This window comes from Pogona vitticeps, chromosome 2 (genome assembly GCF_051106095.1).
Source record: "Pogona vitticeps strain Pit_001003342236 chromosome 2, PviZW2.1, whole genome shotgun sequence".
In the NCBI taxonomy this organism is placed as follows: Eukaryota; Metazoa; Chordata; class Lepidosauria; order Squamata; family Agamidae; genus Pogona; species Pogona vitticeps.
The window spans coordinates 139,075,558-139,092,179 of record NC_135784.1 but is presented as its reverse complement, the minus strand read 5'-3'; the positions used below and the strand labels follow the sequence as shown (position 1 = coordinate 139,092,179).

Below are 16,622 nucleotides of genomic sequence, written 5' to 3'. Positions count from 1 at the left end.
GCACAGTCAAAACAGAAGCATGTTAACTAAGCAGTTATGTTTAAGAGCAGTGGTTCCTAACCTTGGGTCCCCAGAATTTTTTGGACTAAAACTCGCAGAAGCCTTCACCACTAGTTGTACTGGCCAGGATTTCTGGGAGTTGTAATCCTAGAACATCTTGGGACCTAAGGTTGGGGAGCACTGCATTAGAGTAAATGACTATTTCAGCCTCTATTTCCCCATCTGCAACATGGGTGTAGAAATACTGAGCTACCTTGGAAGGCTATGGTTAAGGACTATTGAAATAATGTCTTTGTGTTTTGGAAATTTGAAAGCAATAAATATATCTTAAGCAACAGTTAGTAGAAGCAGCAGTTGTCATTGTAGCATGGATAGTGAGCTGTCCTTTGGCTCCATGATGGCATCACCATTCCTTTACCCACATGTTCCAGTTAGATAGGTACATAATGTGGACACTATGAGTAAGTAGGGAGGACCAGGATGTTTAGCACAACGTGGTGTACTTGATACTTCTGTAACATGCTAGAATATTTTACTCTCAAGGAGAAAACCACTGAACTAGCCCTTTAAAAATCTTAACAGACTCTGTCACAAGACGAGCTCCAAGGACAATCTACTGGACAGTTTGAGACTCTGTGACTGTTGTTTTGTTTGTGACCACGTGTGAGTCTAAAAATAGAAGCTTGCTGAACTCAGGAGAAGAAGAAATAACTGCGTTACAGTTCTAATTGATATTGTATTTGCTGGGCTAAAAGTTGATTTTTATACTATAATATCTGGACAAAGATTGGAGGGAGATCTAAGGGGAGGTTTATGATGAGGGGTTTGAATTGTTGATAAAATTGTGGAAACTGGAAGGATTTCTAGGGGGTGATTATTGTGGTATTTAAACAAACCCCAAAGCCTGAGATGGACCCCAAAAATTCAAAAGAACAAATGGAGGCTTGGTCTGTTCAATCCCAAAGTTCTGGAATAGTGGTGCAAGAAATAGAAAAGGAATGGCAGATTAATATACAAAGGCTAATATTAACAGGGTTCCAGCGAGTGAATGCAGGTCTTAGCAAAATAGAAAATTTGATGAAAGGGACGAAAGAGGGGACAGTAGATGCAAAACAAAACTTAAATGAAGTTGTACAGACTTTAGAATCGTCTGTATTAGACATGACACCAGGTAATATGAATGCAGTAGAGAGTTATCCAGTGACCCATGCAGCTTCCAAAATTAAAAAGCACTATGACAAAAATCTTAAGGAGGCAGAGATACTGAAACCAGATAATTTTATGGTGAAAATATGGGAAGTGAAAAAAATGGATATTCTGTCAGATGGGCTGAAAGACTGTTCAATTCAAAAAGAAACGGAAAGATGGGATGTATTGTATAAATGGCAGCAGCTACCAGACAATGTTGGAATAACATAGAATAAAATTAAAATTAAATGATAAGATAAAAGCAGGAGGGTAATCAAACTGTGAAAAAGCAAAAAGTTGATATGTATTAGTAATATGAATTGATTGGATGATGTTATACTTTATGCTCTCCTATCCCCCAAAACTATTTTTCCTTTCCTATCCCCTCTTTCTTTCTGTACCCTCTATCCTTGTTTCTAAATAAAATAAAATTAAAAAAAAAATCTTAACAGACTCTGGATCAGGAGAACAATGAAACTCAGCTTTGTTTTCCCACTTTTTCTTTCTTTCTTTCTTTCTTTCTTTCTTTCTTTCTTTCTTTCTGGTACATATTGTCATTACATTTAAAAATGTAACTATGAAAGGAGTAGAACTCCTGATTCAGAAATGTCACCAAAAGCTGAGAATTGGGGCCCATCTGACCTGTAAAAGTGTGAGGTCTGGAGTGTTTGGGGAAGTCAAACCTGTGTGCAAGTAATCCTGAAATATGTGCCCAGTGAAATTTTGAAGGACTGTGCACATCAATAGTGAGGGGGGGGGAATAAAAAAAATCTTACCAAGGGGTGTGTTGTTGGATAGGTCATATTTTCCTATTTCCAGGAAGCGCCCATGTCGAGCCAGGCAACGCAGACTGGCCTGGAGCTTCTCTTCTGACAAGGAGTTCAACACCAGGTCAACACCTACAGGAATGATCAACACAATTATGCGGCACTGTTCATTCAAGGGTCCTGCTGCTCTGTCTTCCTAGCAAGTCTTCTAATGGAATCTTCTTAAGCACTGTGGGGGGCAGGGAGGGAAGTGTTCTTGCTGGACTTCGGTCATCACACTTACCTCTGCCATTAGTGATTTGCAGCACATGTTGTTCAAAGGAGGTATTTCTAGAACTGGCAAAGCTGTTTGCATCCAGTTGGGGGAATCTTTTTTGGAGATATTCACGCTTCTCTTTAGAACCTGAAATTAGAAAATAAGCATTATGTTTCTGTAAAATCTCCACATTCGGTGGACAACTTTCTTTCACAGAGATCTAAACTAAAACAATGCTGATTCACCAGTGCCCTAACAAAGGTATAGTTAACAGTTTCTGAAAGAATGCAGAAATCCTTCCCCAATGAACTGAAGAAAAAGGAAACACTGCCACTCCCTATTTTTATCTCTGTGGAATCTAGTGTGCACATGTTTAATTGCTTCAACATATTATTTTTCTGGAGAATAACCCCCAGAGTTACCCAGTGAGTAGAGCTGCTAGGCAATTTGGTTGGGTGTTTCTTTTTTTGTCCACAAAAAGTAACTTTTCCATGGTTGTTGTGGGTTTTTCGGGCTTCTTGGCCGTGTTCTGAAAGTGGTTTTTCCTAACGTTTCGCCAGTCTCTGTGGCCGGCATCTTCATCACATGAGCACAGTTTGCTGTCCTCTGAAGATGCCAGCCACAGAGACTAGTGAAATGTTAGGAAGAACCACTTTCAGAACACGGCCAAGAAGCCCGAAAACCCCACAACAACCATTAGATCCCGGCCGTGAAAGCCTTCGCAAATACATTGAACTTTTCCATGCTCTGCCATACTGGACATGCATGTTTTGTTGTTGTTGTTGTTGTTCAATTCTTCTGTCACGAAAAGCTGTCCCTCAAAACTTTGCTTCTTTTCTGCATTCTTAGTGCCGAAACACTGACAAGGGGAGAAAGAGTTCTTAAAACAGAAGCTGTGGTCCAGAGTGGCCAGAAGAAAAGAATGCCGCTATACTTACCTACAGTAGTGAAGACCCGGCAGCCCATGCTTAGGGCAATAGCAATGGCTGCTTGGCCCACACCGCCTGAGCCTGAATGAATGAGCACAGACTCGCCTTTCTTCATACCCCCTCGAACCACCAAAGAATAGTAAGCAGTGGCATAGACCACGGGTACAGAGGCTGCTTCTTGCAGAGTCCTGAAGAAAGGGACAGGTTTTTTTATATATAGTTTTTTAAGGCATTTATACATCGGTTGCCATCATGGCTAGGTCAGATTACTGCCACCCTTGTTACATGAGACAGAGAATGGAGGCAATACTGAATGTGGAGGTGATGTATTAAGTCAACCTCTGCGGAAGTCTCATTGATTCAGTACATCTGCTAATTCCAAGTGAATCACTTGTAAAATATAAATGTTCCTCCTTGAACTGTTTCCAATTTGTCTGGTTATTATAAAAATGTTTTGACTAAAAACTAGTGCCTCTGTTCACTTCTTTCCACTTCACTCCTAGTCCTTTTTTCCTTTGGTGTTGTGCATTTTAAATTTTATGGATATGCGCATAAACTACTTTATTACTTGTTTTGTATCTGCTGGAAATGGACCAAAAGCAAGCCTTGATCTGATTTGCCAACATCATGACGTTGCTTAAGAAGAGAGCCACAATATTGGCAAATTATCTACTTCTTTGGATCCCTGGAGAGGCCAAGGAAGTAAAAAATAAAGGATTAAAGTGTGTATTAGGGTAGCGTGTAGTCACAGCATCACTTTAAAGACTTAAAAGACTAATGAAAAGCAAAAGTGTGTTAGGGCAGCATTGCCTGCTGCCAAAATATTCATTTGCTTTCCTAGTATACATTTCCATTAGTCTTCTAGGTCTTTAGTGATACAATGAATATACAGTAGTGGTGCCTCCATTTACGACCATAATCTGTTCTGGAATGATGGCCGTAACTCAAAATGGTCGTAAGTTGAAGCACCATTTCCCATAGGAATGCATTGAAATGCAATTAACCCATTCCGGCCAAAGGAAAAAAAAATCACACACACACACACCCAAAATCACTGCAAGACTCATGGGAAACATGGTTAATCCCTTCCAGCCAAAGGGGGGGGGGGAAGAAAAGCAAAGCAAGGGAAGCATGCAGGACCTATTGCAAAAGCACAGAAAACAAATGGATCGGATTGGAAATGTACAGAGAACAAAGGGACAAGGTTGGAAATGCACAGAAAGCAAAGGAAAAAGCAAGGGAAGCATTCAGGACCAATTGTAAAAGCACAGAAAACAAACGGAGCAGATTGGAAATGCAGGGAGAACAAAGGGACCAGGTCGGAAATGCACAGAAATCAAAGGGAGCAGATCAGAAATGCAAAGAGAACAAAGCAAAAAGCAACGGAAGCATGCAAGACACATCAAAAATGGGGAAACCCCCCCAAAAGCAACCAAACCCTCCAAAACCCATCGGAAATGGGGGAGGGGAACCAAAAAACAAACAAAGCCCCCAACACCCATCAGAAATGGGAAAAAACACTCCCAAAAGCAACCAAACCCCCCATCGGAAATGGGGGAGAAACCAAAAAACAAACAACCCCCCAAGACACAGCACAGCACAAAAACATAACCCCCCCCAGCTGAAAACCACACTGCAAATATACCAAGAATAGTTTTTAAAAAGCAAAAAGCAGCACCATATCTTAGCAGGCAGCCTCCTTGGATCACACACTCTCTAACACTCTCTAATGGCCGGGGCGAAAGAGCTACAAAGCAGCAGCCTCTTTCGCCACCTACAGTTAGCAATTTGAAATTCCCGTATTTTCTCCCTACCTTTTTCTGTTCGTAAGTGGCAGCTCCGGTTGTAAGTAGAAGCAAAATTTTGCGGCCAGAGCTGGTCATAAGTCGAATTGGTCGTAAGTAGGGACGTTCGTAAGTTCAGGCACTACTGTATCTGCTGCCCTAATATATATTTTACACTTTTAATGACACATGTAGGCAAGCCCTTTGTTAACATGCCTGGCATAGACTATGTCTCGCATAGATAAAATGATCCACTTTGTCCACAGTCACATATATCCCAATCAAGGATGTTACTCAAAGATAAGGGGATGACGGATGTAGTCCCAAATCATCAGCAATGGTTTGGAAATAGGTACATTACACACAATAAAAGGTGGCATTGCTCTATTACTATCAACACATTCCCTAGAGCAAATAACATTGTTGAAAGGGCTTCAAATCAGACAAAATGCATACAGTTTAGGCACAGAGGAGAGGAGATGTAAATTGCCTACCAGTTTTGTGGCACTTCCCAAAGGAACCTCTTTTCAGAGTCTACCACTGTGGCTAACCCTTTAGCTGGCAGCAGTCCCATCACTCTTTTTCCTGTAGGGTCACGGCCCGAGAATTCCATTCCCAACATGCACTGCTGCAGTGCCCAGTTTCCTGGAAAAGAATTGAACCATCTAGTGAGCCTATTCTGATAAAATGCTACAGGCCATATAGTCATGAAAAGGGATCGCCCACCATGTTCCAGATGGCTATGCCCATCAAAGTCTTAGCATCTTGCAAACCTGATCACACACATGAATAAGTCTGTCTTAGTGTGTGACTAGATAATGTAGCTGATAGCATATCAGACTAGGACTCAGGAGGTACGGGTTCAGATCCTTGCTCAGTCATGGGAATTCACTGAGATGTGTCAATGGTAGACTAGTCCCTGCACATCTCACGTACATAATTTGGAGGCCACTTTGATGGCATATGGGATAGCAAGATATTGGTCATCACAAAGCACAACATAATATAATATAACAGAGAAGATGAGTTCTAATTTTAAATATTGTAGGATTTGTCTATGATCAGTTATTTTTAATATAATCTCCTTGCCGTTCAAATCAATGATACAGGCAGGCCAGAATTCTGTTGTGCAACTTTTCCCTTGACTTTACAACAATTGGAATTCAACAAAGCCTGGCTCCCAGCACTGAAAAACACAGCCTGCAAAAGGTCAATGAACTCTACCCAGTCACAAAGACTGGTGATCACTGCACACAAAAGACCAGCTAATGACATCCATCCATCACAGTGACAGATCATCTCTCCCCCTTATCTCAGCAATACACCCACAACAAAAAACATGCTGATCACCATAATCACCCAATCTCCTGAAAAGGACAAAAAGCTGATCCCACAGCTATAAATACTCAACTATCCCACAAACTGCACGAGAGCACAGAGAGAGTTCTGACTTCTGTCCTCTGAAGATGCCGGCCACAGAGACTGGCAAAACATTAGGAAGAAAAACCTAAAGAACACGGCCAATTAGCCCGGAAAACCTACAACAATCATTGAAAGCATATTAACTTAGAATCCTTCTGATGTTCATATAATGTGCAAATTGTGACTAATTTCTAAATGCCCAAAGCATATCTCAGGACTCTGGCCATTGTGATGTTCCTGCTTGAAGAAACATTTCCCAACTCACCTGGGATGGCATCTGGGGATAGTTTTCCTGTAGCCAGCATAATGTCACGGAAGTTGAGAGATGCATAATAGACTTTGCAAAGCTGAATATTTGGATTGGCTGTGTAGAAATGACGCAATGGAGAAGTAATCCAGCAAAGGGAGGAAAGATCCCCACGGGTCAATACATTCACATATGCATATTCAGTCAGTTCTTGAGGCTGAGCTACAGAAGAACACAAGATACAGCAATCAGTATTTCTCCATTTTATAAACATAAGTATGGCAAATATAGTCTATTTAGCAGTAAATGCCTTGGACATTGAGGACACACTAAGTGGGAAAAACCGACAATTGTAGAGCTAGCCCAGTGGCTTCCATTTGGCAATTTCCAAGAGTTTGTGTCAACAGTTTTGTTGCAACACATATTTCACAGAAAGGACAACATCCACAGAGGACAAGGAGAGCACAGAGTGCTATCCTCTGAAGATGCCGGCCACAGAGACTGGTGAAACATTAGGAAGAACAACCTTCAGAACACGGCCTAAGAGCCCGAAAAACCCACAACAACTATTAGATCCCGGCCGTGAAAGCCTTCACGAATATATTGACAAGGAGACCGTTCAGTTTGATCATTTGGAAGGAAAGGGAGTGGACCAGTTAGAGTCTCTTCCTGCCCTCTAGTTTTTACAAAAGGAAATGCAATAAGCTCTATGTCCTTTATCGTAAGGATCACCTTGTTTTAATGGAAGATGTCTGAAAGAGCCCCACTTTCCATCACGATGAATATTCATCACCAGGTCATTCTGCAGAATTGTTTGCATCTCCTTGGCAGAAGGGCTGATGGGGGGATTAGGGGAAGTAGCGCTCAGGTTTGAAACAAAAAGGCACCTACAAAGTAAAACACAATATTAAATCTGTTTCTTATTTCATTTGCATTTACATCAGCTGATCATGGCAGAAAATGGATGCTGCCACTAGAAGCTGAAGCTTCGTACCTGATCCTGTGGCCCCCAGGTTCTTGGCGTAGACAGTTCACCATGCCCACAACTCCTGAAGTTCCACAGCTGGTAGCAGTGAGCCACACGGGCTGCTCAGAAGACTCTGCAAGCATTTCCTGCAAGAGAAATCCCAGCCAGTCAGAATGGACAGTGGGGAAGAAAGATGGCCAATATTCTAACAGCAGAGGTCTTATTTCACACAGATTAAGGATGTGCATTTTTAAAATCCACGAAAAATGTCTACTGAGAAATTTTAGTCTAGATGAAAATCCTCAGCACAAAGGATTAAAAGCAACTATGAGCAACATTCAAAAGTCCTCACCTTCAAAGGTTCCACCCATTTGTAATCAGTTTCATCCACAGGCAGGAAAATGGGCTTGTTGGCAGGAAGTGGTCGACGGCATAAGAAGATGGCTGCACCAAAGGATGATCTTTTCATAGCTACCAAATTCAAACTGGCCTTGCTAAATAAATCCTGCCACTCCACCTGCCAAGGGAAGCCAAATTAGGATTACAACGTGGGTTCCATCACATGATGCCTGAATCAATGTACTGTATACTCAGTTGTTACCTCCATAAATAAGCATTCTGGAAACTAAGGGCATGCTTATATGTGGAAACATATCACAATTTGGATCACTCATGGATGGCTAGGTATGATCTATTTCCAAGTGATCACATAACGTAAGGGGAAATGCAGTCCAGCCCAGTCCTAATCTGAGCCCAAGATGGGCTTGTCTGGTCTAGTTGTAAGGTTTCGATTTTGGGGGACCAAGTTGAAGTGATTTCTCTGGCAAGCAAAACGGTCACTTTTTAAGGGAGATTACTCTCGTTAAAGCAACCTTTTCCAGTTTGAACAGGCATATGCCTTTCTTGCTGTCTCACTGTGCTCTGAGACTGTATTTTCAGAGTTTAAATTCTGAATTACTGTTCTTGCTTCTTCTTCTCTCCTTCTTTACATTTAGAACACAATGGCAGCGTTGTTTCAGGTTGTGTGCAACATAGTATAGCTAACATTAGTTAAGATATGTTAGATATTGAAACATTTCAAAGGGGGGTTGCTTCTTTACAAATTACAAAGCAGACTTTTACAGTTCTAACAGTGCAATTCTACACATCTCTACTAGGAAAGAAGTCTGGCTGGGCTTATTCCCTGGATTGCTGTCCGGTATTGCTGTCCTAGTTTGGTAAATGTTTGTGTGCATTTGTGGGCGGCATATGTCTCTCACACATATATACACAACAAAAGAAGGGAGGGAGAGAATACCCAGCAAAATAAGGACTTCTCCCATCCCTTTTCTTCTCATCATGTCTGAGTTTATGCCATCTCTGTTTCTACTCAGCTTTGTGAGAAGTCTGCCATGCAGGTAACTAAGCTCAGTGGTCTGGCTGCCTCTCACCTATCTCCCTCTGGGTGCTGGTTTTCATGTTTCAAGAGGCTGGTGAGTGGCTGCCAGAGACCGTTCATGTGCGTTAATAGATTTTTTTTTCATGGAGAAATCCAGTGATAGACTGATCATTTAATTGCTTATTTAGGTATAGCTGTCCCTTGCTGAAACAACAGAATAATTCCTTGTTTTCCCAGGGCTAGGATCTACTGCTTATTATGGTTTTTGTATTCTAAAAGAGGATGAAATTAGGAATAATTCCAAAGCCCTTTTTGTTAATGACTCTGCTTATGCCTTGCAATTAGTTCTCCCCCCCCCCCAGGTTAAAAATCATACCAACAAAGTAGTTATTCATTTAAAAACAGCATCATCCAAACCTCTAAGAGTTCAGCAAAGGAGGGTCCAGGGAGAACTGAAGAGAAGTAGGAAGGTTTATATGGTACCTGAGTCAGGAGACCTGTTTTCTCTTCCAGCTCTGGAGATGTGAGGAATCCAACTATTTCTCCCAAGGTTTCTCCTTTCAGAAGAGTATGCAACAAGATAAAGCCACCCTCTTTCACAGTAGCTGCCATGTTGGAGAGTACTTCTTCTGGATTCGTGAACAGGTTCAGTGCGCAATTGCAAACCAGGAGATTTGCTTTCACCAGACTTCCAGGAGGAGGACTGGAAGGGTCCCACTGGTCAGTAGAAACCCCAATTTCTTGCAGTTGACTTTCCTTTGATGCCAGGATTGCTGATGTCCGATCGGTGGCCGTATAGTCTAGTTGCAGCATAGGCTGAGTGTTTAAGATGCTTGTAACCCGTGAGTACAAGTGCCCATCTCCTGCCAGAGCCTGCAAATGTGAAGTTGAGGAGGTTAAGTGGTTAATGAGATGCCGCCTATGTTATTAGTAGAGATTTGAACACGTGTCAGTTTCATATTCACTGTCTTTGTTACAATTGTGTTTTTCAGTATTCTTATCTTGTCCAAGTGCTCTATCAGATTAAGAAACTTAATTTCCACTTTACACAAAAAACGTGTCTATTTTTGGCATGCATGCATTCATTGTCCCTAATGTATGTATTTTTCCTATCTTCTATGTTGTATTTTTCTTTCTTTTAAGTTTAATTGATTAGTATATGTTTCTGTTTATTTTCATATTATTGTGATATTGATGTGTTTATTATTTTAGTTAGATTTGTGCTTAATTTTGTTGTAAACGGCCCAAGGTGGCCTTGGCAGCCGGATGGGCAGTATATAAATTAAACAAACAAACAAACAAACAATATTTTATCACATTCACCCATCTAGTAGAAGTTTGTGCATGTTGTTTAAAATATATGCATTATTTTGTTGGAAGCATTTACTTGTAAACAGCTTCAAAAAGAACATGAGAAAAAAGGACCAGTGACTTCTGGTTTACTCGTGAGAACGGAAAACCAAACCAAAATACATATATTTGTAAGATACATAAATATGTACGTCTCAGTTAATGTGATTTTTTTCCTTTCCATTCCTTTCCATTCCACAGGCACAGAAAGAGTAAGTTTTAAAGTGGTTCCCCCGTAGCTCACCTCTACTATCTTCATCCTATAGCCAGTGATGTTCTCCAGTGCTACATCTACACAGGTTTTCAGTTCAGCAAAATCCAGTAGGCCATTAAGAAGAGGATCTTCTAGAAGATGCTGCTTCTCTCGAGTCACAACCTGTTGTAGCTCTGAATACAGGTTTCCATTTAACTCCAGGCGGCAGATTTCAGCAAGTATGTGCACAAGACCCTTCTGTCTGGGTTCTGTCTGTTCCGTGGCCTTTACGGTCTCTAGCCCTGGGATAGCCAACTTGACCCCATGCTTTGCTATCTTCTTCTGTAAATTCTTGATCAACACTGTTGGGATGAGGATCAAAATGTAACAACTTTTATGTCACTGGTGCTTTCATATGGTGAGGATTTCCCATAGAAGGTATTTAAATCAGTCATACTTCCTCCAGCTACACATATGTGCAGTGATTTGAATTCTATCTAAACCATATATTCTTTTTCTCATTTTTATGGCTATGCAACTAAAGTACTTCAAAAAGGATTTAAAAACAACAACAAAGATGGTTATGCCATGCCATGAGAAAAAGCAGGAAAGATTTTTAGTTTGTTTGAAAAGATAGAGAAGATTTCCCTTTGACAGAACCCAGAACCCAGTTAAAAGGGGCTCAATAGCATTGAAAGAATAGCAATTCAATCAGAAGGATATAAGATGACTTTTATGTCTTTTGAACTCAACGTTCTCTCTCAGTTATAGCCAAGATGCAATTGTTGCAACATGGGAGCACTGAGACAGGTTACAGCAGAACCTGTAAGGCTGAAATGGTTTTCCTGTTTCCATGGCACAGTTGTATAGTGGTGCCTCGCTTAGCGATGTTAATTCGTTCAGAAAAAAATCACTGCTAAGCGATTTCATCGCAAAGTGAAATAAAAAAGCCCATAGAAATGCATTAAAACACGATTAATGCATTCCTATGGGCTTAAAACTCACCGTTGAGCTAAGATCCTTCATAGCGCTGCCATTTTCGGTGCCTCTAAAGCGAGGAATCCGTCCCAAGAAACAGCGGGCGGACATGTTTTTTCCCCGGTGGCCATTTTGAAACCGCCGATCAGCTGTGTGAAAATGGGGGCTTTGCGATGATCACTTCCCTGCGATCATCGCAAAGCAAAAATACCCCATAGGGAACATCGCAAAGCTATCGCTTTTGTGATCGCAAAAAGTCCATTGCAAAGCGATTTCGTCGCTAAACGGAGCGATCGCTATGCGAGGCACCACTGTATGCTTAAAAAGTAGGCAACAGTTTATTTTGGGGGCTGCTCCTACCTCTACTCTCAGGGTTAGGAAATGGCATGATCTAAGTCATGACAGCAACTCCTCCTATAATCAGTTTGACTTTACAATCAGTCTTTTACATGCACTCTGTTATTAGTTGTGTGCTGACTCATTGGCCAATATCTAACAATCGCATTCTTCTAGCAGTGATGACATCACTCTTGTGGACACCTAGTTCCAGACTATGCAAAAGACTAAGGAATCCCACACCATTTCTCACAGCGCCACTGATAGCGCAACCAGTAGCACACTCAGTAGAATAGCTAAAGACTACAGGCACAAGGGAGACACCGTTTGGCCAATGGGCAAAACCAAGAAACCTCCAGTGCACTGCTTTAGTCTATTAAGCTAGGTTTAGAGGCTCGTAACATTGTACAGGAGACAGCAACAAAAACCATCCCAAAGAAAAGGAAATGCAAGAAAGGAAAGTGGCTGTCCAACGAGGCCTTAGAAATAGCAGAGGAGAAGGGAAACAAAATGCAAGGGAGATAGGGAAAGTTATAGAAAATTGAATGCAGACTTCCAAAGAATAGCAAGGAGAGACAAGAGGGCCTTCTTAAATGAGCAGTGCAAAGAAATAGAGGAAAATAACAGAAAAGGAAAAACCAGAGATCTGTTCAGGAAAATTGGAGATATCAGAGGAACCTTTTGTGCAAAGATGGACATGATAAAGGACAAAAATGGGATGGACCTCACAGAAGCAGAAGACATCAAGAAGAGGTGGCAAGAATACACAGAGGAATTATATCAGAAAGATTTGGATATCCCGGACAACCCAGACAATGAAGTTGCTGACTTTGAGCCAGACATCCTGGAGAGTGAAGTCAAGTGGGCCTTAGAAAGCTTGTCTAACAACAAGGCCAGTGGAGGTGATGGCATTCCAGTTGAACTATTTAAAATCTTAAAAGATGATGCTGATAAGGTGCTACATTCAATATGCCAGCAAGTTTGGAAAACTCAACAGTGGCCAGAGGAGTGGAAAAGATCAGTCTACATCCCAATCCCAAAGAAGGGCAGTGCCAAAGAATGCTCCAACTACTGTACAATTGCACTCATGTCACACGCTAGCAAGGTTATGCTCAAAATCAAGGTAGGCTTCAGCAGTATGTGGACCGAGAACTCCCAGAAGTACAAGCTGGATTCCGAAGGGGCAGAGGAACTAGAGACCAAATTGCTAACATGCGTTGGATTATGGAGAAAGCCAGAGAGTTCCAGAAAAATATCTACTTCTGCTTCATTGACTATGCAAAAGCCTTTGACTGTGTGAATCACAGCAAACTATGGCAAGTCCTTAAAGAAATGGGAGTGCCTCACCACCTTATCTATCTCTTGAGAAACCTATATGTGGGACAGGAAGCAACAGTTAAAACTGGATATGGAACAACTGATTGGTTCAAAATTGGGAAAGGAGTATGACAAGGCTGTATATTGTCCCCCGGTTTATTTAACTTATATGCAGAATACATCATGCGGAAGGCTGGACTGGAGGAATCCCAAGACGGAATTAAGATTGCCGGAAGAAATATCAACAACCTCCGATATGCAGATGATGCCACTCTGATGACAGAAAGTGAGGAGGAACTAAAGAACGTTGTAATGAGGGGGAAAGAGGAGAGTGCAAAAAAAAACGGTCTGAAACTCAACGTCAAAATAACTAAGATCATGGCCACTGGTCCCATTACCTCCTGGGAAATAGAAGGGGAAGATATGGAGGCAGTGACAGATTTTACTTTCTTGGGCTCCATGATCACTGCAGATGGAGACAGCAGCCACGAAATTAAAAGACCCCTGCTTCTTGGGAGGAAAGTGATGACAAACCTTGACAGCATCTTAAAAAGCAGAGACATCACCTTGCCAACAAAAGTCAGAATAGTCAAAGCTATGGTTTTTCCTGTAGTGATGTATGGAAGTGAGAGCTGGACCATAAAGAAAGCTGACCACCGAAGCATTGATGCCTTTGAATTGTTATGCTGGAGGAGGCTCTTGAGAGTCCCCTGGACTGCAAGGAGAACAAACCTATCAATTCTAAAGGAACTCAACCCTGAGTGCTCACTGGAAGGACAGATCCTGAAGCTGAGGCTCCAGTACTTCGGCCATCTCATGAGAAGACTCCTTGGAAAAGACCTTGAAGTTGGGAAACTGTGAAGGCAAGAGGAGAAGGGGACAACAGAGGATGAGATGGCTGGATAGTGTCATCGAAGCAACCAACATGAATTTGACACAACTCCGGGAGGCAATGGAAGATAGGGGGGCCTGGCATGCTCTGGTCCATGGGGTCACGAAGAGTCGGACACGACTTAACAACTAAACAACGACGAGAGTAGTAGTGAGTTTCCTGGTTAAGAACAATAAGCTTTATGGTTCCAGCTTCACTTTGCATCTTCCCTGATAACAAAATTGACTTCAGAATACAACCCTCTGATTCCTGTTCCTGATCACTGCTTAGGATGTGGGTGGGTACTCTTCCATCATGGCCCTGATTCCTATTCTGTCCTGGATGCATCATGTCAGAAAGTCATTGTTGAGACCCAACTGAGATTTTTACCTTTGCAATGTTCAAAGTTGGAGTTAAGCAGGGCATTGGAGGACAAGCAATCGTTCTCAACGTAGGGCACAAAGCCAAATTTCTCAAGGGTGGGAGGAGTTTGCTCTTGCTGCCGCCGAGGAGCCACGCTAGCATGAAGGCCAGAGATCCGAACAGCTCCTACTGCGATGGTATCAAGGCAACGATCCACAACAGCATCCAAAGCTATAAGGCAAAGAGAAGGTCGGGCATAAAGCACAGATAAGGTTCAGATGGAGTCTCCTTTTCAATTCAGGCCAAGGTCTACAAAGAAAGGCACTGATAGCCTTATGGCTCCCACAAATCCATTTTACTAAATTGCTCATTTATTTTATTGGTTTTATTTTTATGCCACCTTTCCCCCAGTGAGGGGACCCTTTAGGCTGGCACAGCACCTTTACATATTTGGCTTCCATAAAGTTGTGGGGTTCTGTTCCTTAAAAAGAAGAAAAAGAAAAGAGAAACTATTACCTTCAATCTCTTCAGTGTATTTGTACACGCGCTCTTTGTGTAGCTTTGGATCGATGCACACAGAGCGGATTCGGGTGGGCAAGCGCAGGCTTCTTCCCATTTCCCCCAAGATGATCAAATGCAGCAGAGTGTCAAGGAAAGTCACCCAGTTCCCATTCCACAACACCTTCCCTGTATTCCCTGGGGATGAAACACCATCTCTTTAGCGCACAGCAAACAATGACATGGCAATTCTGAAAATACATTTCAGCCTACAAGAAGAATTGTGCTACTTTTGCCTCAAGGTTTCTGTACTTCTCAGGCTGGTTCGGGAAACAAGGGCTACGCTCACCTCCAGATTCGTGAAAGCCTTAGGCTATTCATACATGATCTCCAATCCTGCAATTCCTGACCTCCCCACGTAGAGCACAGTGTCTATGCACATTTGCATATAAGTGGAATTCTGCATACAGTCGGAAACCCTAATCAAGCAATGTCCTTGAACACAGAGGAAAGTTCTATCTGGACTCAAGCAAATGGGAACAGAGACATGTCACAGTCAAGGACTGAAGGTGGGCGGGGAGGGAATCAATATATACACACAACCTTGTCCTGACATTTGGCCCTCAAACAATTTGCAAGATGGTTTGTTTGTTCATTCCTTTGTCGGTTTATTTAATTTATACATCACCCCATTAATGCAAGCACTACTCCAGGCAGTTAAAGATTAAATCTGAAAACCCTCAAAACCCACATAAATGCATATAAAAACAATACAGAGATATACAGACAGTAATTAAATCATAATTATAAATAACTATATAAAATCTAAGATTAATTTCAAAAAATGATAGCTTTCAAGAGAAACATTCATTAAAGGCAACTTTAGATAATTCTGTCTTTACCAGCTTGCTAAAGATAAAGAGTAAATGAGCCTGGCATTTCACTATTGGCATTTTGCTTCAGAGACTAGGGGCCATACTGAAAAGGCTCATGGTCTCTGGGGTGCAGCCATTTTTAATAACATGTATCGAGAGGAGTGGGTAAAACAGATAGCTGATTTCTTGGAGAGACGTTCTGACAAGTATTGAGGTCCTAAGCCTGTTTAAAAGGGCTCCAATTGCTTCTCTAATTGTCAAGCACATTAACCTCTGTATTCCCTCATACCAGAGTTCTAAAATCAATTGAATGTCACAGTCAACCATTTTAACTAGCAGGCCTTCCAGCTGAATAACAGCAGTTCTTATTTCTATCTTTCAGTTGTACACATGGAGTTACCTTTGGATTCTATGAGCCCCTGAAAAGCGGACCCATAATCATAACCACGCAGGCGAAGTTCTTTGTAAATGTCCCCCTTTGATAAGCATATTTCTGAGCCAGTATTTGCCTGGCTTCCTAAGTCAGTCTGCTGGTTACGAAAGTTATTCAGTGCAGTCTCTTCCAAAACAGAGATTTTTCCTGATAGACACAAGACAGACAAGAGGCAAATGGTTGTTAATACCCAAGAGCATACAATGGTGATATGGTTATACAATAGGTACTGAAAGTAAATGCCTTTACTCACCACTTACAGCCAGATTTCCATTCCCAGACACCTCAAAACACTGCGAGGCAGGCATGAGTCTCACCTCTAGTTGTGTTGAACCTGCAAGATGATCAGCAATCAGCAAGATATTAGACCAACCTCAATTCTCACTGCTTTTCTATCTGTGTAAGCCTTCCTACATGGATCAAATAGGCAGTGGGGGCAGGAATAGTTTACGTACAGCATTTTCCCTTTG

The 16,622-nt window shown here is 41.8% G+C and overlaps 1 protein-coding gene across 2 annotated transcripts in view; it reads right to left on the bottom strand.

The window, feature by feature from the left end:
* The window catches only part of FASN (fatty acid synthase), a 69,116-nt gene that overhangs the window by 18,489 nt on the left and 34,005 nt on the right, over positions 1-16,622 (bottom strand). For both annotated transcript variants that reach the window (XM_020814654.3, XM_078384249.1), the window contains exons 18-31: positions 16,406-16,486; positions 16,120-16,299; positions 14,863-15,042; positions 14,374-14,577; positions 10,533-10,843; positions 9,422-9,811; positions 7,913-8,077; positions 7,588-7,706; positions 7,326-7,480; positions 6,612-6,815; positions 5,419-5,569; positions 3,150-3,328; positions 2,239-2,358; positions 1,965-2,087 (exon numbers count right to left, since the gene is read on the bottom strand). In XM_020814654.3, the coding sequence (XP_020670313.3) occupies positions 1,965-2,087; positions 2,239-2,358; positions 3,150-3,328; positions 5,419-5,569; positions 6,612-6,815; positions 7,326-7,480; positions 7,588-7,706; positions 7,913-8,077; positions 9,422-9,811; positions 10,533-10,843; positions 14,374-14,577; positions 14,863-15,042; positions 16,120-16,299; positions 16,406-16,486 (2,562 nt within the window). The remainder of the gene's footprint in view (positions 1-1,964; positions 2,088-2,238; positions 2,359-3,149; positions 3,329-5,418; positions 5,570-6,611; positions 6,816-7,325; positions 7,481-7,587; positions 7,707-7,912; positions 8,078-9,421; positions 9,812-10,532; positions 10,844-14,373; positions 14,578-14,862; positions 15,043-16,119; positions 16,300-16,405; positions 16,487-16,622) is intronic.